General features: G+C 42.7%; 1 protein-coding gene and 1 pseudogene across 3 annotated transcripts in view; both read left to right on the plus strand.

Annotated features, from left to right (window-relative positions):
* Positions 1-22,085, plus strand: part of ODAD2 (outer dynein arm docking complex subunit 2) — a 154,145-nt gene that overhangs the window by 102,375 nt on the left and 29,685 nt on the right. The window contains exon 20 of one of the 3 annotated variants that reach the window (XM_074358062.1): positions 5,361-5,971. The exons of the other annotated variants lie outside the window; for them this stretch is intronic. Coding sequence (XP_074214163.1) covers positions 5,361-5,363 — 3 coding nt within the window. The 3' untranslated portion in view covers positions 5,364-5,971. Of the gene's footprint in view, positions 1-5,360; positions 5,972-22,085 lie in introns of those variants that run through there. 3 annotated transcript variants of the gene reach the window in all.
* LOC105072455 (POU domain, class 5, transcription factor 1 pseudogene) lies at positions 6,131-7,272 on the plus strand (annotated as a pseudogene).

Genomic DNA, 22,085 nt, shown 5'->3' on the forward strand with positions numbered 1-22,085 from the left:
TATTACTTAAAACCATACAAAAATGCAAAAGCCATTCTTCATTCTGTAAGCCATACAAAAACAGATTGTGGTTTGCCAACTTCTCACATGAACAGTCATGTCATCTACAAATAAAGACTTTACCTTCTTTTCCAGCCTGGATGCCTTTCATTTATTTTTCTTGCCTGATTGCATTGGCCAGAAACTCTGTACAGTGTTGGAGAGAAGCCGCAAGAGCAGAGGTCTTAGTCTGATTCTTTGTCTTGGGATAATGCACTCAGTCTTTCACCATTAGGTTTAATGCTAGCTGTAGGTCTTTCTTGGATAACCTTTATCAGGTTAGGGAAGTTCTCTTCTGTTACTTCTCTGATGAGAATTTTTTATCAAGAACAGATGCTGGTTTTGTCAACTGCTTTTTCTATATCTATTGATGTCATCTTATGGTTTTTCTTTTTTAGTTTGTTGTTACGGAGAATTACATTAGTTTTCAAATGTTAAACCAACTCAGCATTCTTGAGATAAACCCACTCTGTCATGATGTCTTACCCTTTTAATACATTGTTGAACTTAATTTGCTGAAATATTGCTTAGAGTTTTGACTCTATATTCATTCTTATAGTATTATTTTCTTATCATGTCTTTCTCTGTTTTGCTATCAGGGTAATGCTGGCTCCAAGGAGTAAGCTGGGAAATATTCCTTCCTATTCAATTTTCCTGAAGGGTTTTATAGTCCTGGTATTATTTCTTCCTTAATGTCTGGTAGAATTCACAAGTGAAGTCATCTGGACCTAAAGTTTTAATTTTTGTAAGTTTTAAAATTACAAATCCAGTTTCTTTAATCAATATAGGGCTGTTCAGGTTATTGATTTCTTCTTGAGTGAACTCATATCTTGTGTCTTTCAAGAATTAGTTCATTTCATCTAAATTGTGAATGTGTTGTCCTAAAGTTGTTTAAAATATTCCCTTATCCTTTTAACATTTGGGGGGTGGGTAATTAGGTTTATTTATTTATTTTTGGAGGACGTACTGAGGACTGAACCCAGGACCTCCTGCATGCTAAGTATGCAGCTCTACCACTTGAGCTATAACCTCCCACCTCCTTATCCTTTTAATAGACATAGAATCTGTAGTTATGGTATCTTTTTCTCTCCTAATATTGGTAATTTTTGTCTTCTTTTCTATCCTGATCAATCTGGCTAGACGTCTATCAATTTTATTGATCTTCTCAAACAACCAATTTTATTTCATTGATTTCCTTTGTGATATTTATTATCTCCTATCTTTTAATTACTTTGGGGTTTCATTTTCTCTTGTCTAGTTTCTTAAAGTGGAAACTAAGGTAACTGATTTGACACCTTTATTATTTTATAATAAATATGCTTAGTTGTACAAATTCTCCTCTAATACTGCATCCCAGAAATTTTAAAAAGTTGTTTTCATTTTTATTCAGTTAAAAATACATTCTAATTTCCCTTTTGATTCCTCTTTGACCCATGGTTTATTTAGATGTGTGATATTTAGTTTCCAAATATTTGAGGATTTTCCGGTGGCCTTTCTGTTACTGATTTATAATTGAATTCCACTGTAGTCAGAGAATACACATTGTATTACTTGAATATTTTTAAAACATTTGAGACTTGTTCTATGGCCCAGAATATGGTTTATCTTGTTAGTGTTCCAAGTACACTTGAAAAAAATGAATATTCTAATGTGGTTGGGGTAAAGTGCCCTATAAAATTTAATAAGGTCAAGTTGGTTAATATTATTGTTCAAGTATTCTCCATCTTTACTGATTTTATGATGATTTGTTCTACCAATTATTGTGGATTTGCCAATTTCTCCTTGAAGTTCTATCAGTTTTTTTGTTTTTTTTTCCTTTGTGTATTTCTAAGCTCTCTTATTAGGTACATAAATATTTAGGAATAGTGTGTCCTCTTAATGACTCCTTTATCACTATGAAATGATCTTTATCCCTGGTCGTATTCTTTGTTTTGGAATATACCTTTTCTGCTACTAATAGAAATACTACTGCTTTTTTTTTTTTTTTTTGGTTAGTACTAGCATGCTAAATTCTTTAGCTTTTTCTATCCACTTACCTATTTGTGTATCTTTATTTAAAGTGGCTACTTACAGGCAGCATATGGTTGAGGCTTCCTTTTTTATTCAAATCACAGTCTCTACCTTTTGGGGGGAATTGTGGGGGGTTTTAAGCTATTTATGTTTAATGTGCTATTGACATGATTGGCTTTAAACATATCATCTTACTTGTTTTCTATTTTTCCCATCTATTCTTTCTTTTCATTTTCTGTCTTCTCTTGGGTTAATTAATTTTTTTTATTATTCTGGTTTAGTCTGTTTGTTACCTTATTATAGTTGTGATTCACTGCTGTTACTTTATCGATTGGTTTAGACTTTACAGTATACACATTTAATTCAGCACAGTAGTGTACCTTCAAGCTACAGTATACATACAAACATATAGTTTGAGAATCATACAACATACTTCCATTTCTGTCCTCCCAGCTTTTGTGCTACTGTTGCCGTGCACTTGGCACCTACATATAATACGAAATGCACAATACATTGTTTTTGTTTTGGGCTGTAAATAATTATCTTCGACAGAGATTTAAATCAACAGGAAAAAGTACTATTTATTCCTTTCTGTAGTGCAGGTTTTCATCTGGTGTTATGTTCTTTCTGCCCAAAGGACTTCTAGCATTTCTTGTAGTACGTTCTGTTGATAAATTCTTTCAGCTTTTGTATGTCTAAAAAAAGACTTTATTTTGTCTTTGTTTTTGAAAGATATTTTTCTAGGTGTAGAATTTCACACTGACTTTTTTTCCTTTCCGAACTTTAAACATGTTGCTCCATTTTATTCTCACTTCCGTTGTTTCTGAGAAGAAATCTGCTATCTTCCTTCTGTTGGTTCATCTGTATGTCGTATGTCTTTTTTCTCTGACTTCTAAATTTTATTATGTTCACTGATTTTTGAGCAACTTGATTATAATGTGCCTTGGTGTTGTTTTCTTCACGTTTCTTGTGCTTGAAGTTTGTTGAGCTTCTTGGATCTGTGGGCTTCTAGGTGCCATCAAACTTGGAAATTTTCAAGGCTTTATTTATTCACGTTCCTTCTCCCCTTCTCTTTCTGCTGTCCTCTGGACACTCCATTTCACCTGTATTTGGCTCCTTGAAATTTTCCCACTGCTCCCTAAGGTGCTGTTAATTTTTTTTATTCTTTTTTCCTTCTCTGTGTTTTAATTTGGGATATTTCTATTTCTGCGTCCTTAAGTTCGGTAATCTTTTTCTTTTGCAATGTTTAATTTGCATTTATTTCCATCCAGTGTGTTTTACATTTCTGATACTATAATTTTCACCTCTCAAAATTCAATTTGGGTCTTTCTGTGTATCACTCGTGTCTCTACATAACATGTTGAGTCTTCCTTCTGACTTCCTGTATGTATGAAATCCAGTTCCAGTATCATTTCTGGGTTGCTATCAGTTGATTGACTTTTCTTTTTATCATGGGTCACTGGATGTCAGACAGTGAATTTTAATGTGTTGGGTGTTGGATATCTTTTTTCTTTTTTTGTATTCCTATAAATATTCTTGAGGTTTGCTCTGGCATGCAGTTATGTTACTCTGAAACAAATTGATCCATTCAGTTCTTGATTTTATACTTTGTTAGGAAAACCAGAGAAGTGCTAGTTCTTCCCCACTATTGAAGCAAGAGCCTTCTGGTTGCTCTACCTGACACCCCATAAATTATGATGTCTTCCACCCTGAGGGTGGGACTGGGCACTACTTTTCACTGGCTGTGGACTTCAGAGACTGTCCATCTGATCTTCCCGGTGGCCCTTTTCCTTCCTCAAGTCATTTCCTTGCACACAGGTGATGGTGAGTACTGCACTGAAGACTCGGGGGGACACTTGCTACAGAGCCCCAGAGTTGTGTGTTAAACTCCCTCCTCCCCAGGAATTTTCCCTGAAGACTCTGGTCCTCGTGGTTCCCCAGACTCCCAGCTCTTATCTTCCAGCTCAGGGAGACAACCAGCTTTGTGTGGGTTCTCTCCCTGCACTGCAATCTGTAAACTCTCTCCAGACAGCAGACTTTCTCTCAGCAGTAAGTTCTCCAGGCAGTAGGCTGAGGCAACCATAGGGCTAACCATTTTATGTTTCCCTTCTCTCAGAGATCACTGTGCTTTATTGTCTGATGTCCAGTCACTGGAAAGCCACTGGGTTTTTTTGTTTTTGTGTTTTTTCCCCCCCATTTTCAAATTACTTGAGACAGGAAGGTAAATCCAGTCGCTGTTGCCCTATCTTGGTGTGAAGCAGAACTCTTATTCTCCTTTTAGATTTTCTCTTACATAACACACTCACAGAAAGCGATAGTTGGTAGAGGTGAGTTAGCTGTTTTTTAAACACGTGTTTTGTAGGTGAGGAAACTAAGGCCCAGGTAAGCGAAGTCCCTAAAAACCACACAATCAACACAGGGTATAACATGATTTATGACTGTGATGTCTAGTTTTGTGCTGTTTCCAGTAGATGAGTGAATTTCAAACTGTGTCTCAGAGACCCTTAGGGTTCTCCCAGGGGAGATCAGTGCCTGGTACTCAGGCCCTGGGATGGGGGGCCAGGCAGGGAGTAGTCACCTACCTCAATTACAGCAGCTAATTTTCCTATTTTGCATATTGAAATGGGGCATGAGATTTGCTTCAAAAAAGTTTTGGCTGCTTTAAAAAGAATCAAAACTTACTGCACTAGGCCATGCCGCCCTTTAATTGTTCTATTTATAAAATCTAATAGGAGCCTTCCTTTTCATATCTATCTGTTTAGCACTTTGCTAGGAAAGTTTACAAAATTAGAACCTCTCCAGGACAAATTAAGGATGCTAATCTTAATTCTCTGTGTTCTGACAAATTACATGCAGATAAAAATCTGGTATCAGAATGACTCTTTAAAGCACTTATCTTGGTCTGAGTTTTCCCTGGAGAGCTCCAGGCCACGCCTTTCCCCTTGAGGTGATCACTGGTCTTCCAAAATATTCGGGGAGCCCTTGGGAGAAATTGCATGTGCCTAAGAGGGTCTGAGATAATAGACTGGTGTCTCTCTCATCCATGCCAGCTCTGCTTCACTATAATGAATACATCTCACCTCTGACAGGTCACCACCACCCCAACCGCAGCAAAATGAATTTCCCAACCCTTCTTGAAAGCTAAAGGTGAGAAAAGGAGAAAAAGGGAGCTGCGTTTAAGTGTAGCAAAGGTGCTCAATAGTAAGGAAAGTAGTATCATTTCCATTTATTCAGCTTTCGATGTGCTGATTCTGTTTTCCCTAAAAGCGCACTTACATATATTCTCTCCTTCCATCTTCTCCATTATCCAGTGAGATGGGAATGGCCATCGTCTCCATTTTACAGATCAAGAAAGGGAGTCCCACAGAGGTTATGTGACTTGCCCCAGATCACCCAGGTCCTAAGGAAAGGACTCAAGAAATCTGGCTCCAGAGTCTGTTCTCTTAACGCCCCGGTGAGGACGGGCTGCAGTGTCCTGGGAGTGGGCGCCGGTGCTCAGGGCTGGTGTGAAGGACTAAGTCTGGTCGGGGAACTGCGTTGCGAGGCAGAGCAGCTGTGTGGGAAGGCAGAGGAAGGAGTGGGACGTGGCAGCGGACATGCTTGTTTTACGCTGGGCGGTGCCTGTTGCCGTCACAGCCCTCACACTCTCTCCTCACTTATGTCCCAAATGCTGTATTTTTCTCCCGAGTCTTCATGGTTTCCAGCCTCTCTTGCTGCCTTGCAGCATTTGCATATTCTTAATGTATCCCAATTAAATATTATTACTAGAAAGAGTTATAGTATATAAAGGTAAAACCAGATGATTTTGTGCTTTAAAAAAATTACATTTCTCATCTTTACTAGACTTTAATGTATGTAGCTATTTTTTCCAAAAGTAATGATATATTAGTTAATACTGGCTGATTTAGTTAATATGAGTGGTATTTTATGCTGTGTGTGTGTGTGTGTGTATACTTGACATTTTTTAGAATTAAGAAAATTGAAACTATAATTCCCAAATACATGAGCTTTGGGCTTCATTGAAACCTTTTCACGAGAGGTCAAGGCTAGTGGGTGGGATTGGGGAGGGAGAGAGGGGTTGAGCTGTCCCTTGGAGAGCCCTCGCTTTATTGGGCCCCCGGCTTGGGGCCCCTTCCTTCCCCATGGCGGGACACCTGGCTTTGGACTTCGCCTTCTCGCCACCGCTGGGCGGTGGAGGCGATGGGCCAGGAGGGCCAGAGCCAGGCTGGGTTGATCCTCGGACCTGGCTGAGCTTCCAAGGGCCTCCTGGTGGGTCAGTAATTGGGCCGGGGGTTGGGCCGGGGGCCGAGGTGTGGGGGCTTCCCCCGTGACCCCCGCCCTATGACTTCTGTGGAGGGATGGCCTACTGTGGACCTCAGGTTGGTGTGGGGCTGGCGCCCCAAGGCGGCCTGGAGCCCCCTCAGCCCGAGGCCGCGGCGGGAGCTGGGGTGGAGAGCAACTCCGAGGGGGCCTCCCCGAGCCCTGGGCCGCCCCGGCTGGCGCCAGGAAGCTGGACAAGGAGAAGCAGGCGCCAAGCCCCGAGGAGTCCCAGGACATCAAAGCTCTTCAGAAGGACCTGGCACAATTTGCCAAGCTTCTGAAGCAGAAGAGGATCACCCTGGGATACACCCAGGCCGATGTGGGGCTCACCCTAGGGGCTCTCTCTGGGGAAGTGTTCAGCCAAACAACCACCTGCCGTTTTGAGGCTCTGCAGCTCAGTTTCAAGAACGTGTGCAAGCTGTGGCCCCTGCTGCAGAGGTGGGTGGAGGAAGCCGACAACGACGAGAATCTACAGGAGGTATGCAAAGCAGAGACCCTCGTGCAGGCCCGGGAGAGAAAGCGGACGAGTATCGAGAACCGAGTGAGAGGCAACCTGGAGAGCATGCTCCTGCAGTGCCCCAAACCCACCCCGCAGCAGATCAGCCACATCGCCCAGCAGCTCGGGCTTGAGAAGGATGTGGTCCGAGCGTGCTTCTGCAACCGTCGCCAGAAAGGCAAACGATCAAGCAGTGACTGTTCGCAACGAGAGGATTTGGAGGCTGCTGGGTCGCCTTGCTCAGGGGGACCAGTATCCTTTCCTCTGGCACCAGGGCGCACTTTAGTACCCCGGGCTGCGGGGGCCCTCACTTCACCGCACTGTGCTCCCCGGTCCCATTCCCTGAGGGTGAGGCCTTTCCCTCGGTGTCTGTCACCACTCTGGGCTCTCCCATGCATTCAAACTGAGGTGCCTACCCTTCCCAGGAATGGGGTGGAGGGCAGAGGAAGGGGAGTGCTAGGGAGAGAACCCTGGGGTTTGTACCAGGGCTTTGGGATTAAGTTCTTCAGTCACTAAGAAAGGAATTGGGAACACAAAGGGTGTGGGGCAGGGAGTTTGGGGTAACTGATTGGAGGGAAGGTGAAGTTCAATGATGCTGTTGATTTTAATCCCCACATCGCTAATCACTTTGTGCTTAAATAAAGAAGCCTGGGACCCGGTAGATGGGGTGGGGGGAGAACCTTTTCACTAATCTGTAACAAGTTTCTAGGTCTACATGAGCTATATTTCAAAATTCCAAGATCTTTGTAACAATCACCTTTCATATATATTATTTTTACTTTTAAAAACATCTCCCACCACCAAGGGGCATACTTCTAGGTACTATAAATAGCATTAATTATGACATTATAGAAGGGGAAGTCCCTAGTAAAAGAAATTAAATTGGAAATTGAAGTTAAACCTGGAAACTTGGGACAAAAATCTCAGGCCTCTTAGCATATCATGAATAATACTGTCCTTTCTTAAAGTCATATGACTTCTTATGGGTCAGAACTCTCATATCTTCTTACCCAATATTATGGTATTAGGGACCCCCCCCCCCAGTTATTCCTGGGCCACATTAATGTACTGTGGTCCATTACAGCAGCATTCCCAAAGTGTGGTCCACAGTCCACCCATCTAGAAGCAATATGGGGTTTGTTTAAAAATACGGAGGTTGCTGGGCCATAACCTAAATCAACTGACACAGAGTCTCCATGGATAATAACCCAGGAAACTGTATTTGAACCAAGCTCCTAAGTGAGGGGGAAGCACACAGAAGTTTGAGAACCACTGATCCACCAGAGTTTCCATGGCAAGAGTGCCAGACCATCACTGACATCTGTCACCCCCTGATGCTCCAAAGTCAGCCTCTTCAAAGGAAAAGATTAGAGAACCGTAGAGATGATGGCTGTACTGCACAGAAAGCTGAATCCACCCAAAAAAGACTGCACACTCAGAATGCTCCAGTGAGTGATGGCATGCTGAGCAGGGAGAGTGTGGCTCTGGTCTTCGTGCAGTTAGCACCAGCAGGCAGTGGTGGTACTCCACTCTGCAGCCCCCCTGCAGGCGTGGAGACAGTCTCAGAGGCAAGACAAGGAGGAGGACTTTCTGGTAATCCTCTAAAAACATAATTTCCTCTAGCTGAGAGAAGACCGAATTTGTGTGTTACCTACTTCACAATACTATCTTCAAAGCTGGAAGCTTTGAAAACAAGAATATAAGATCTGACCCAGAATGCCAGACCCCTGGCCAATGCAATTAATTTAATTGCTCTTGAAAGGATATCAAAGTATATGTTGCAAGATTGTCCCCTAGAACAGTGCTTCTTGACCCTTCTTCCTGTCAGCAGAAAAACATGCAATGTTTGTTGATGGAAAAAACTGCTTGTGGCCAGGAGGTGATGGGTCTAGGGCCCTTCCTTGCCCTCACCTGGAGGGCTAAGGACTTGCTATTCAAAGTGAGGTCCCAGACCCTGGGCAGCACAGGGGTGCTTGTGAGAAATGCACAACCTCAGACCGTCTGCCAGCCCTGCTGGATCAGCACCTGAATTTTAACAAGATCCCCAGATGATTCATACCCACAGTAAAGGTTGAGAAGCTCGGGAAGGCACACGCTCTGACGCAAACTTAGAAAAAGGAATCAAACAATTCTGAACGATTTCTTCCATGACTGCCTTTATTAGCTATTCAAATTTGATACAGTTTTAACATTTTCTACAAAGTTGACTTAGATTTAATTTTTATACCCTTATAAAATTTTTTATATGAATTGCTAAAATTCCTGATTTGAGATCAGAACATGTGGTCACTGTAACTTTTCTAAGTTCTTCTTAGGTATTTCATATATTTATTCCAAGCTGCCGTTTAACCAAGAAAATCCTTAAGTCTTCCACCCTCAGTATAAAGTAATCTTTTATTTTCCCTAACGTTGCTGACTTCATAGTGGAGAGGACACCCTTTTGTCCTAATATCCTGGAATTTGAAGAACTGGTTCATACTACGTGTATGCTTAATTAATTCATTAAGTGTAGAAGCTAAATTTTATAGTTACTTCTCAGGTGATCATAAATATAAAAAATCACTTTCCATCAGCCAGTTACTCTTCCGCTCTGTTAGGCTGTGTAGCACACCACAGCATCCACTATAATTGTGCTTATCTGCTACAAATGTATATAATTGTATTCATTCTCCACAACTGTTTCCAAGGAGACAAATTACTATTATTATTCATTCAGCTGAATCTCTTCCTAACCCTCAGGATTTTCATGTGCAGATTTGTGTGCAGATAGGCTGTTTCTATTTTATTTTTAAGACTTTATACTCCACAAGTGGCTTCAGCCTATTTTTTTTTTAAATGATGACACCAGTTTCTAATTTATTCCAGATACGGTTTCCTAATTTATTTTCCATGCCAATTTCTAGCTTATTCTAGGGAATATGTTATTTTACATATCATTTCAGACATTGGTCACAAATTATATAGTATTTATCCAGCTCCTGAAAAATTTGTGAATGGGCAATTTGAACATGAAACTTTTTTTTAGAATCCTGGACCTATTAGAATGAGAATGAGTTGGGTCTATTACAACTGGTGCTTCTGTGAGCATTCCTGACATGATTTTTTGGTGGACATAAGCACTGATTGGGTATATGCTGAGGAGAAGAAATGCTAGCTCAAAGGGTATGTGTATGATTGATTTTAGTAATTGTTAAATTAAGTTATGTACTTTTACTCCACTGACATCATGCCAGATGGAAGTTCAAATGTAAAACTTGGAAAAATATTTTTATTCAGAATTTTAATCAATTATCTGACTTTCTTTCCCTTTCAGTTTATCATTTAAATTTATTTAAATATTTTACTGTGAGAAATTATTTTTTGGTTTCTACGAAGTTAATCTGGAAATGGGCCATGTTTTTATAGAATCTTTTAAAAGGTAATTTCATATGCATTTGAATTCCCCTCTTAATAAATTACTGCTTCAAATGGTAGAAGACTGATAACTATTTGCAGAAAGAGGTGATTCCATCCTACTCCATCCTGATATATTGGTTATTAATTTATTGAAATCAGAGGAAAATATGCATTGCTAATTGGAGGCAAAACCTCTTAAAAAGTGTAGTCAAGAATGACCACGTATGCTTAGCGCTGGTCCAGGAAATGACTCCCCCTTCGAAAGGGTACTCCTTTTTCACAGAAATAGAATAAAGGTAGGGTATACAGATTCTGCACACAGGCAGGACCTGGCCTTCTTCTCACCACTCCCAGAATTCAGGAGGAGAGGGTAACACCAAGAGTTTCATACCCCTTTTAGGCACTATTAGAAGGATCTGGTCGAAAACAAGTACATGGACAAAATAATTACCAGTTTGCCGAATGCTATGAAGGAAACAAATTGGGCTGCATGGAGAGTCACAGAGGGATAACCTACTTTAGACCAGGAAGTCAGAGAAAGCATCTTGGAGCAGGTGCAGCTCAGCAAGACACACAGAATGAAGAAAGAAGGATTTACAGACAGAAAGTATGTGCAGAGGGCACAAGCTGGGATGTGCGTAGAGATTCTGAGGACCTGTGAGAAGAGCAGGGCAGCTGAGGCTGCGAGAGGGGAAGGAGAGTGACGCAGATGTGTCAGGAGAGCTGGATGGGGGCTGCATGGCATGGGGGCTGCATGGCATGGGGACTGCCAGGCCAGAGAAAGAATTGGGATTTTATTCTGGTGTACTGAGAAGCCATCAAAAACATGTCATGAGAACAGTGACATGACTCCCATTTGTGGCTCTAGAAGACCTCTCTTGGAGGCATGCAGGGAGCTGGCCAGAGAGTGGAAGCAAAGAGCCCGCTAGCGCTGGTGAGCTGGTCAGTGTGTGAGAGCATGGTGGCCCGGACAGGGCTTCGCTGCAGATTGGATGAGAAATTAAGGGAATAGGAAGAACTAGGGATCCATTCACAAACATCTTCCCCTGCTAGAAAGAGGGAAACAGCCATAGTGATGATCATAGTGCTGGTATGCCCATTCTCATCTTAAATTTCACCAAATAATTTGGAGTTACCTGTTAAAAGAATAGTTAGCAAATATTAGACTATTAGGCTTAATAATAAGAGACTACAGTGCTTTTCTTAGACTAATATTTGGTTAATATAAATAGTTGTATGTATTTTGTAAAATACATACTATAGGATAATCTCTTCTTCAAAAAGCAGCCGGTTACCGAGTGTTTGCCACTGGGCTGGGTGCTTTATTCCTTCTCTCACTGTATTCACAGTCACCTTGGGATGCAGGCTTTACTGTCCCCATTTTAAAGATGAGGAAGCTTCAGTCCAATAGTCTCAGTGATGTGCCCAGTGCCCCGCAGATACAATGCAGGATCCATCAGGATTTGATGAATTGCAAACAGCACGAACAACTTGAAGAAGCTGAGGCACCAAACAGGATACATGGACGTTGGACAGATCTCACGAGCCAGAAAGCAGAGCCCTCAGAAGATGTTGGAGAAAGGCCCCTGGCATTTTTTTTTTTTTTTTTTAGCATCTTTTCTTTCATCTGCTCTCTCTCCTCCTTTCTATATCTGTTTCATTTTATTCTTTCTCAGATTCGGCTCCGTTTCTCCACATTTGTCTCCATTGTTGCCGTGAGGTTTACTCTCCGGTCACCCAGGGAGGTCACATATTATTTTCACTTTCAATTCAAACATCTCAGGGAAAGGAATCTGATTGGCTCAGTTTGGGAAAAGTACTCATCCTTAGGCCAATCAACTGGGGACAAGAAAGCAGTGTGGTGTCTTAAAAATGGCTCCCAAGGCTGCCGCTGGGGGTGAGGGACAAGGACAGTTAGGAGCATTCCTGGTGAGCTGGGAAGATACTTGTAAAGGTGTATACTCATGTGACAAGCCATGATTTAGAGTTCTGGACCAAACGACATGAGAAATTGTTAGGTCAACTGACACTCACTGTCTTTTATTATCATGCTGTTATTGGCAGTGTTTTAGAGTTACATATACTGTTGTTATGACATTATCATTGCAAGTCTTTCGAAGATGTACAGAGGCCACTTCACCCCACACTTTTAAAATGTTGTGCCTTGTTTGTTAAAATTATAAATTCCTGCTAACAGCTTTGGCCAGCTCTATTTATTATTTATTTTTATTAAAGGACTCTTTCATAAGGCAAGCTTTGTGAGTTAAAGGGATGTAAATTATAAAATGTGAGAGGTAATTATTTATAATTTTTATTGAAAATATTCCAGACCTAGCTATTGCCAACTGCTGGTATGGATTTAGCATTCTGAAATTTAAGCAGTAACTTCTGGCTCTTTTTTTGTCAAATACTTTGTGATTAAATTATTATACTGTCAACCTAAGTTTAAGACACTTCTTCACCATTTAAAAATCTATGCAAAACAGTCTTCATTTTATGCACATACAAACCTGTGAAGCATTCACGTGTTGATTTTGGGATTTCAAACTTGGCACATTATAGATTCTTATTTTTATATCTGTCACTCTTGGCTCCAAACTTTAAATTGAAACCACAGGGTTTATCTGGCTCTCATACCTAGCTAATGTTTTTCCCTTGCTTTAAATTAGCTGCTACTTAATGATTAAGAAAGAGTGTGCTAGATGGCAAATAACATCAGAACAATAGTATACCCAAGTCACTGTCAGCTGTACAAAGGCTGCTTGAATTTTTGGCTTTTTAAAAACCCCAAAACTGCCCATTGTGTTGCATTCAAAAACTTCATAGCAACAGGTGAATGCTCTAATTTTTAAATTTTTCTTTAGTTTTGTGGAAACCAATGAAAGGTCAAAACAAAAAGTCATTTCCATCCAAGTTGCATCTAAGACCTCTCAGGTGTGAGCCTCCCTTCCTGAGTTTGGTGAAGCCAGAAACCGTGGCCTTGATTTCTGTTCTTGAACATCATATTTTTAGAGATTGTTTCTTACACATCCTAGTAAGTTTACAATAAAATCACTGCCGGGTGAGAAAAAAAATTAGGGTTAAAGAGTATTGGAGTCCATGAAATTTAGATTCAGGGCTGGAGAGTTCTTCTCCTTAACTTAATCGTGTTACCAAAATTAGGAACATCGGCTGCATTACAGTTTTTCTGATCACACACACAAAAAGAAAATGACGCACTGGGTAACTTATCTTGTCTAAAGTGTACGGTCCGGGACCCATCAAATTTAAACAGGTTTGGCTATCAAGGTGATAGCCTGGCATAAGACACTGTTGGCACACATCAAAGAATCTTTTGGTCTCAGAAAAAGTCACTTTTCCTGCCGAGCTGTAGATCTGTTGGAGCCTTCAACAGTAGCTGTGCCCTGAAGCTTTTCTGGTGATAAATGATCCGTTTCAAATAAAGGAAATTGCAGCCAACTCTGCAGAAAGAATCACTTTCTAAAAAAAGAGAGTCAGTTTGGGAGGGTCAAAAATGCACAAACAGTATGGTAAAATAAAGTATATGCTGCTCCTTTTAATGGAAAAGATTGCTACTGGCTACATTTGCCAAATTCAATCAGTCTGCCAAAAAGTCGAGGAATCTGGCAGGCGTTCTGGAGAGCAGTTCCATGTTTCATCTGTATTTCTTCTCTGTATTCATCTAGCTTCAGAAAATGCCGGGAATGTCTTTTCCTTCCGACTTGGCCCCTTTGCAAAACCACAGAAATACACCGGGCGGCTTCTCGTAATTGTTTGGTTACTCACGGCGCTGTCAGTCTTTAAACTTGTGAGAAATACATTCTTTCCATTGGAGGTTTATGAAGAGCACCAACAACTGTTTATTTTCATTTTCTGATATTTATCCCAGGAACAAAAACAAGAAAAAAAATCAATTCTATTAATTGGCAGCTACTGGACTCAATACACAAAGGCAGGAGGCCAGCTCATTACTTTTGGCCTCCAGCTGACCCAAAATGGTTTTCTCGTATAAGAAGCTATTCACAGATGCTGGACGTAAGAATTAATAGTAATAATAATAATGGTATTTCAGACTTCATGAATAAGTAGTTTTTGGCACTCAGAAAATATCTTCTGTTTTTCCCTTGAAGACAGCAATCCTGTTATATACAAAAAGTAAACAGTGCTTGAATTAGCACGTTGGAGTCTTTAATGTACCAAAAATATGCATGCATTAACATTCCCTTCTAAGACTCCTTTTTTTCACTTCCTTCGGGATCAATCAGTATTTTTTATTAAAAAAAAATACAGAAGTCCTCAGTTCACAGGGGCTGTGTTCTCTGTATTTTCTGACCCACTGCCACGGTGTATGATGTCGCCCTTTGAAATGTCTTTGGACACAAATTTAAAAGTACAGGTGCTCAACAAAAGTTACATGTTTAAAATCAACTTAATTACAGAGTATGCAGATTTGAATCAGAACAACGATGTCTGTGGTTCAGGAGCGATCAAACATAATGGCTTATCCTTCTGGTTAACAAGTCAGGACTTGTTTGTAATATCCTAGTTTGCGATATGCTTTTGGGAGAAAGTGCTTCATTCTCTAGGTCTTTGTTTACCTGTGAGTAGACGTTAAGAAAAATATTTCTGAAGTTTAAGCTAACATTCTTTATAACCCAGGTTTAAAGTCTGCATGCCAGAGTAGGAAAAAAAATCAGAAAAGCACCCCTAATGCTCCATTTACAGCAAGGAAAGCCGACGTGCAGTTTCAGGGGGTCTCTGTACAACTTGGGGCTTATTATTTATACCTCTGCTTATTCTGAGAAGTAACTTAAAATATGCACACGAACTACTGCAGATGTTAATATTTTCACTAGACCATGATTTTCTGATTGGGGGAAATGTGATCAAATTTCTGTGAAAATAAATGTCTAAGGTACTTTTTCTTAGATGGGCACTTGCCAATGAAACTACTTGTCAGGATGTCGACCCGATATTTCTCATTCCAATTTGCGTGCAGAGATGTAAAAATGAAAGCCTCTTTGAACACTGTCATCTTTGCCAAAGAAGGGCAGAAACACTCATCCAAGATGTGTTGCATGATCACCTAGAGACAGGTCTGGGAGAGCCGCCGGCGCATGGTCAGAGGGCAGTGCAGATGGAAATGTGGTGTCCTCACGATGACTGAGGGAGCAGCAAGGATGCTGATTCGCTTAAAGCGAAATTATGTGTTTTTGTCAACACATTATCGTACATCTGGAAATCAATCTGGAAGAATGTGCCTTCCTTGCACCAAAATGTGCCCTCAGTTTTGCTTGTACAAGTCCTGGAAAGCCTCACAGTGGGGCAGTTTGGGACTTGGAAGGGGGACTCAAGGGCCTGACTTAAGCAACACTGAGTCCAACTTTTTTCTGCAAAACCAGGGCAAGTCCTCATTATATATGTATTTTTTCTTTTTACATATCTGACAAAGGACTTGTATTATTAAAATTACATAAAGAATTCCTACAACTCAATAAAAAGAAGGTAAACAACTCAATTAAACATTCACAAAATATCTGGACACTTCAGCAAAGACACACGGATGGCAAACCAGCCCATGCCGATGCTTGGCACCACCAGCCATCAGGGGAAAGGGATCAAAACCTCATGAGAAACCACCACACACCTATCAGCATGGCTAAAACGCAAAAGACTGACAGCACCAAGTGCTGGCAAAGATGCGGAGGAACCGGAACCCTCACACGCTGCTGATGAGAACGCAAGCCGATACAACCACCTTGGAAAAGAGTCTGCTAGCTTCTCACAGAGTTACACATGCACTTACCACGTGAGCCAGCACCTCCGCTCCCGGATAATCTACCCAAGAGAAACAGAAACACAGGTGCACACGAACACCTCTCTGTGAATAGTTAAAACAGCACAATTCATAATCACCCAAACGTAGAAACAATCAAAGTGTCCCTCAAAAAGGGAGTGGATAAACAGCCGTAGGTTTACTCATACAGTGGAATACAGGAAGGAACAAGGAGGAACAGACCAGTGACATGTGCCAAAACACGGACAAGTCTCAAAAGCCCTGTGCTAAGAGAAAGGAGCCCCATTTATGTTGAGCCTTAGTCGTGACTCGCTAAGCTATTCTCATTAGGTCTGACTTTCATTAAATCAGTCTTCCATGTTTCTGCACCATTAAAAAGTTTTAGCTCTGATAATTGTTCGATTAAATTAATACATGATTATTAATCAGAACCTAATTATTCATCAATCAATTGATAACCCTTATCATTAATAATGAAATCCAAGCCACCAGTATGGCTTACCTGTATTTTTCATCTTCATTGAAATCCCAAAAGAAGTAATGACCCTTCATAAAAAGAATGACTTGATAGTGAACCATGAAGACAGCTTACAAGCTGTCAGGACACAAGCCATTTTTCAAGCATGAGAACATGCAAACTTTCTGAGGTACTTTTTGTAGTAGATAGCCAGTGATTTGTATGCAAATTTAGGTAGGTTTGGGGAAAAAATTCACTTTAGATCATATAGATACATAATAACAATACGTATAATTTAGACAGCTGTCCCAAAGCTAGTTCACTGATGCAATTTAGAAAACATAAATCGAGGGAGAAAACTACTTACTAAGTAACTAACATGGGGTGCAGGAAAATGAGCATGTGTTTGGTGCCTCACAGACTGGCCTTGAATCCTGGCCGAACATGAGCATGTGTTTGGTGCCACACAGACTGGCTTTGAATCCTGGCTGCGGGTACAGCTGCCAAGTCACCCAGCTTCCCTGGGCTCTGTGTCCTCATCAGCTCTAGAAGGATGACAGTATTTTCCCTGAGGATGAAATGACAAGAATGAATGTACAGAAAGCGAACTCGTGTGCACACTCATATGTGCAAAGAGCCTGCCTGACGGTGGGTGCGTGTGAATGCTGCTCCTGTTTTCCTCAGGAGTAGCATTCTGCCAGGTTGAGGCTGTGGGTGTGAGGCGGGTGTCTTCCTAAAGTGCTCCTCCAGCTGAACCCAGACTCACACAGCAGCTCCCGCGTCCTCAGCCCCCACGTTTCCAGCGTGGACAGAATCTGTGCCTTGCTCCTGCGGGTGGGCCCTGCATCCGTGGCAGGATCTGATGCCCCTTGGAGAGGCTGCCGGCCAGTCTGTGCCACCCTTGAGAGCGGCTTGGGTCTCCTGCACACCGGCCAGGATGCAGGATGTGCTCGTGTCTACAGACACCGCTGTGTGGGTGCGCCCACCTACGCACCTTAGGTTGTGCGTCTGCTGGGACTTGTGATCATATGTAAACTCAGTGCATCCTAGGGTCACTGACAGTACAAAGCTGACAGATATAGAACACTTCAGGTTTCTGTCTATATCCACCAAGAACTTTGTTTGAAATGTAAGCTCTCAGGCAGTTTCTTCAGAGACCATATGACTCAGATAGATGGCCTCGGAATGCAGAAGTTGGGTTATTGGTAAACAAAGACATGTGACAATTAAATGAGACACACACTGGGAAACCTTGGCTTGTGTCTACCCCGATCCAGCCTTTGCTGTGACAAATACTCATAAATCTGCCCCTGTACTTTTAAAAACACTAACATGGTCTTCTCTGCTTGGAGCAAGACCCTGCATGATCTGAGTCCTGTCCGCCTCTCTGCCACCATCTTGCCCTCTTTCCGCAGCCTCCCTGTGGCAGGGACTGCTAAGTGTCCCTCAACATCCATCCTCCCCTCTCTGATGATGGTCTCAGCGCAGCACAGAGTACGTTTCCCAGCCTTGCCTGGATCTCGGTGTGACGCTATGACTAAGTTCTCAGGAATGGAAAGTGGGAAGGAGTGATGCATGCAACTTGTGTTTCCTGCCCTGCATCGGGGGTGTGTGCATGTCCTCGGGTCCCCTCCCTATTCCTGAGGGATGGGGACCGATGGGCAGCTTCAGGCTCAGAGACTGGCCGACACATCGAAGATGGCAGAGAGGCGCTACCAGCCCCGGATCACTTGCAGCATCACATAAGGGAGGACAAACTTCTAGGTTGTTTAAACCACTAGATTTGGGGCTCTTTATGTGAAAACCATTTATCCTGGACTCAAATTAGCATGCTCACGGGACACGGCTTGGCAAGCACTGGCTGCTTCTGGCAAAGAGCTGGGATGTTCAAGGGGAGTGCGGGGGCTGGGGGGCTGGATGCCACTCCTCTGCTGGCCCCTCTGTGCCTGCAAGTCCTTACTAAGTGGCCCCACTGCCCTTCCTCTGCCCGGGGCCCCTCCAGATCCCCACACCACACCTTGTGTTGTTCAGGTCCATCTGTGCGGCTTCAGATTCACTCCTGTCCCTCGGGGATGTCTACTTGACCCCCGCCCCCATCGATGCTCCCCCAAGACTTGTGTGTCTCTTCTCTGCTGTAATGACAGAGCTGTTGGTCTCAGGACACTGCGGGCTCCCCTGAAGGCAGGAGCCAGGCCTGTCTCATCCACTTCTGATTCCCAGGCACAGTTCATCATAAGTATCCGTTGAATGAAGCAGTCAACCTCTTCCCATTTTCAGTCCTGAATTTCAGTCCTAATATCAAAATATTCTGCAGATATGAACACCAAATAAGAAAATTTGAGGGAGGGATGCGTATGGCAATATTTTTCTTCCATGTAGCCACACAAAGCCCCAGAGCTCAAATTGTTTAATTTGTGAACAATTACAGAAAAGGGCCGAGTTCCTCTAACACAGTTGGTTTTCAGCTCTATATTTTCCTTGCTGCTAGAGAAGTTTAATTTTTCTCTTTGATTTTTTTTTTTTTTTTTTTTAGTTTGTACCCTGGAAAAGTGAGGTGATAAATACAGGCAATCGGGGCAAAGCATGACTATTGCCGGGTGCTAATGTTTTCAAATTGCTGATGATTTTTCGGGACACCACAAACTGGCCGCGCTGTCAGAATCATCTGGCAGTCATAACTGGCAGCAGGAAATCAGGCTGTAAATTTAGAAGGCACTGCACCACGTTCGGGAATGCACCTCACAGTCACCTCCAGATATGTCATGGTCATGTAGCCGGGGGTTCAGAGTGAATTTAACTGCCCTTCATTATGTATTTTGTGGTAAACGGAAAACTTCAAAAAGCAAGGCTGGGCAAAGGAGAAGTCCAGTCTGCTGCGTTAAGGTAAACATTTCATCATAGATCCCACCAGCCACTGCCAAACTGGAAAAGCCATTTTGCACTGATTCTTTCAGACCCTCCGACTTTACTGAAATAATTTAAAAAATTATTTCTATCACTTATTCCTCTAATGCTCATTAGGATAATTTTCACAGCAACTGCTTATGTCAGACTAAGTGGATAGGCTGAAAAAGAGATGTTTACTTTTACTACACGAGGGCACTAACATACCATGGGCTCATGGAGACTAAGACCTGCGTGTGGACGTGTCCTCTTGAAATGTGCCATTAAGTCATTTTGCCCTACGTGTGAAGCAACAAAGCTGGAGGGGGAAATAGTATTGCTGGTTAAGTATATTTGGGTAATTCATGAAACGTGCTCACAGATAGTTTGGGATCCTTCGTTGCCCCAAAAGGAGCAAACTGGTCATTACATAGATTTCTAGGATGTTTGTGACAAAGTTCTACACCAAAGCAGTTCAAAAGAAAAGTGTGTGTGTGTGTGTGTGTGTGTGTCTGTGTCTGTGTGTGTGTTTATGAGGCATAATAATATGATGGGGGAAGAGGTAAGGCTTGTTACGTTCAGGGAACCTAACCAGGGGACAGGGGCAAGAGACAGAGTGGAGAAAGGAAGCAGCTATTCCTCGGCAACATTCTTCAAGGGTCTGTACTTGGAGAATCTTATGGAACAATTTGAACAACAGTGTACACAATGAAGTGCGGTCTGTGAACGCAAGTAAGCTGTTAGGAATATTAAACCACAGATACCCAGCATCACTGTGCCCCAAAGAGTGCAGAAGAGTAGCTCATAAGTTTTATCACGTACCAGAGAAAAATAAATCAAGTACATGTAAAAAGGGGTATGAATGGAAATGAGTGGAAGGACCAGAGGAGTAATTCTAAAAACCTCCTCAGCCTTGTTTGTGGCTGGAGCTGAATTATGCAGAGCACCTTAACTTCAAAATAGTGTTGACTCAGCCCCTGAGGATACACAGGTGAGAGGAAAGGGTTCGCCTGCAGGAGAAGCCCTGGGTGTGCTTGACTGCAAGTCCAAAATGGCACAGGGGCCATGGCACACCATGGGTGGAGACAAATGTCTAAAACATCAACCACAGATACGGCCTGGACCCCAGGACTGCATATACTCTGCAGGGGAGCCACACGTTCCCAGGGGACCCACAGGGAGGGTTTGCAGACACAAAGAGGCCCCACTGAGTAGAACCACTGCAAATGGAGTCAGCTGGCAGCATTGCATATGGGCATGATGGCCCAACAGCCAGGGAGACCAGCTGCACCTCAGGGAATGCCCATGCTGGGTGTCCAGGGACCAAGCCAGACCAGCTCCCTCTTCATGGGCGCTTATGCCAAAGGAGGCAGTGTTCATGATGGGTAAAAGCATGGGACCTGGAGTTTGCATTCAAATCCTGGCTTTACTAAGCTGTATAACTTCAGGCAAGTGACTTAATCTCTCTGTGCTGCAGTTTCTTCACCTGTAACACTCAAATATTAGTAGTAATATTTAAGCCTGGGTTTGTTGAGAGTGTTGAATGAATTAGTGTATCTAAGGCACTTTGATGGCGTCTGATACGTCGTAAGCACTAACTGTTGGTTGAAATTGTTGGTCACTGTTACTGTTCTACCCTACCTTCTCAAGGGGGACCCGCCCTCCCCACCTTCCCTGGATCTATAGTGGTGGGACGCTTGCAGGATGTCATTTCTGGTGGAGGCTGGGGGATGCTGGACTGAGAAAAGCCTGCCTGAGCATCAGCCTGTGTCCTGCCTCGGCTTTGCTGTGGAGACCCCCTCCCCCCCACCTAGTCCATGAGTGTGGGGCCATGGGGCCACGTAACAGCCGGAAAGCTGGGCAGCTATCTGCTCTGCCCTGGGTCCTCCTCCCCTGGGCCACCGGTCACCACGTGCCTCGCTCCTCACCCTCTCTCCTCCTCAAGGGCTAGACTGTGCCACCCCCATAGTGCTCCCCACATCACATCACAGGTAACCAGAAGCATCTTTTCCTGACTGATATAGCAAGCAAAGAAAGACCTGTCTACTTGTGCTCAACACACCCAAAGAAACGTGATAGAGAAAAGCAAACTTAAATGGAGAACCTAGCCGGGAGTGTGAGATAAACACTGGGGAGAGCTAGATGAACACAAAACGAGTGTGGACACAATAAGCTACTGTAGTACCTCGTATCCAAATTGACTTTAAAGCAAGGTTGAAGGGATTATAAAAGTGTTTGATCAGAACTCTGTGTTGGTCCTGGGGCAGACTCGGGAACATGACGCATCACATTTGTCCCAGGAGGACTCTGAGGCAGGTCACTGCAACATGGAAACAATATTCTACATGGATCATCTCAGAGGGGCCCCAAAGACCTTCCTAAATACAACTATTTCATTTGTGCTGCCTAAAATGGATCATTTTGGCATATAATTTGAAATTTCATAAGCCTAAAAATACAAATTTTGAAATCTGGGGAATATAAACAAGGCTATCACTCACTTAAAACTGAACAGAATGTGTTTAAACTGTGTGTTTCCAAACATCTGGCAGAGACTTTCAGAACTCGGGGGAAGACAGTTTTCGGATCATGGTGCAGGCAGTGGTTTGAGGCAACTGTGGGAGGATAAGTGTGGACTGAGAAGGTCTGTGTGGACTGAGCAGCAAGGGGAGGTGTCCTGCTGTGAG

The sequence above is a fragment of the Camelus bactrianus genome, chromosome 35 (assembly GCF_048773025.1).
Source record: "Camelus bactrianus isolate YW-2024 breed Bactrian camel chromosome 35, ASM4877302v1, whole genome shotgun sequence".
NCBI classification, from domain to species: domain Eukaryota; kingdom Metazoa; phylum Chordata; class Mammalia; order Artiodactyla; family Camelidae; genus Camelus; species Camelus bactrianus.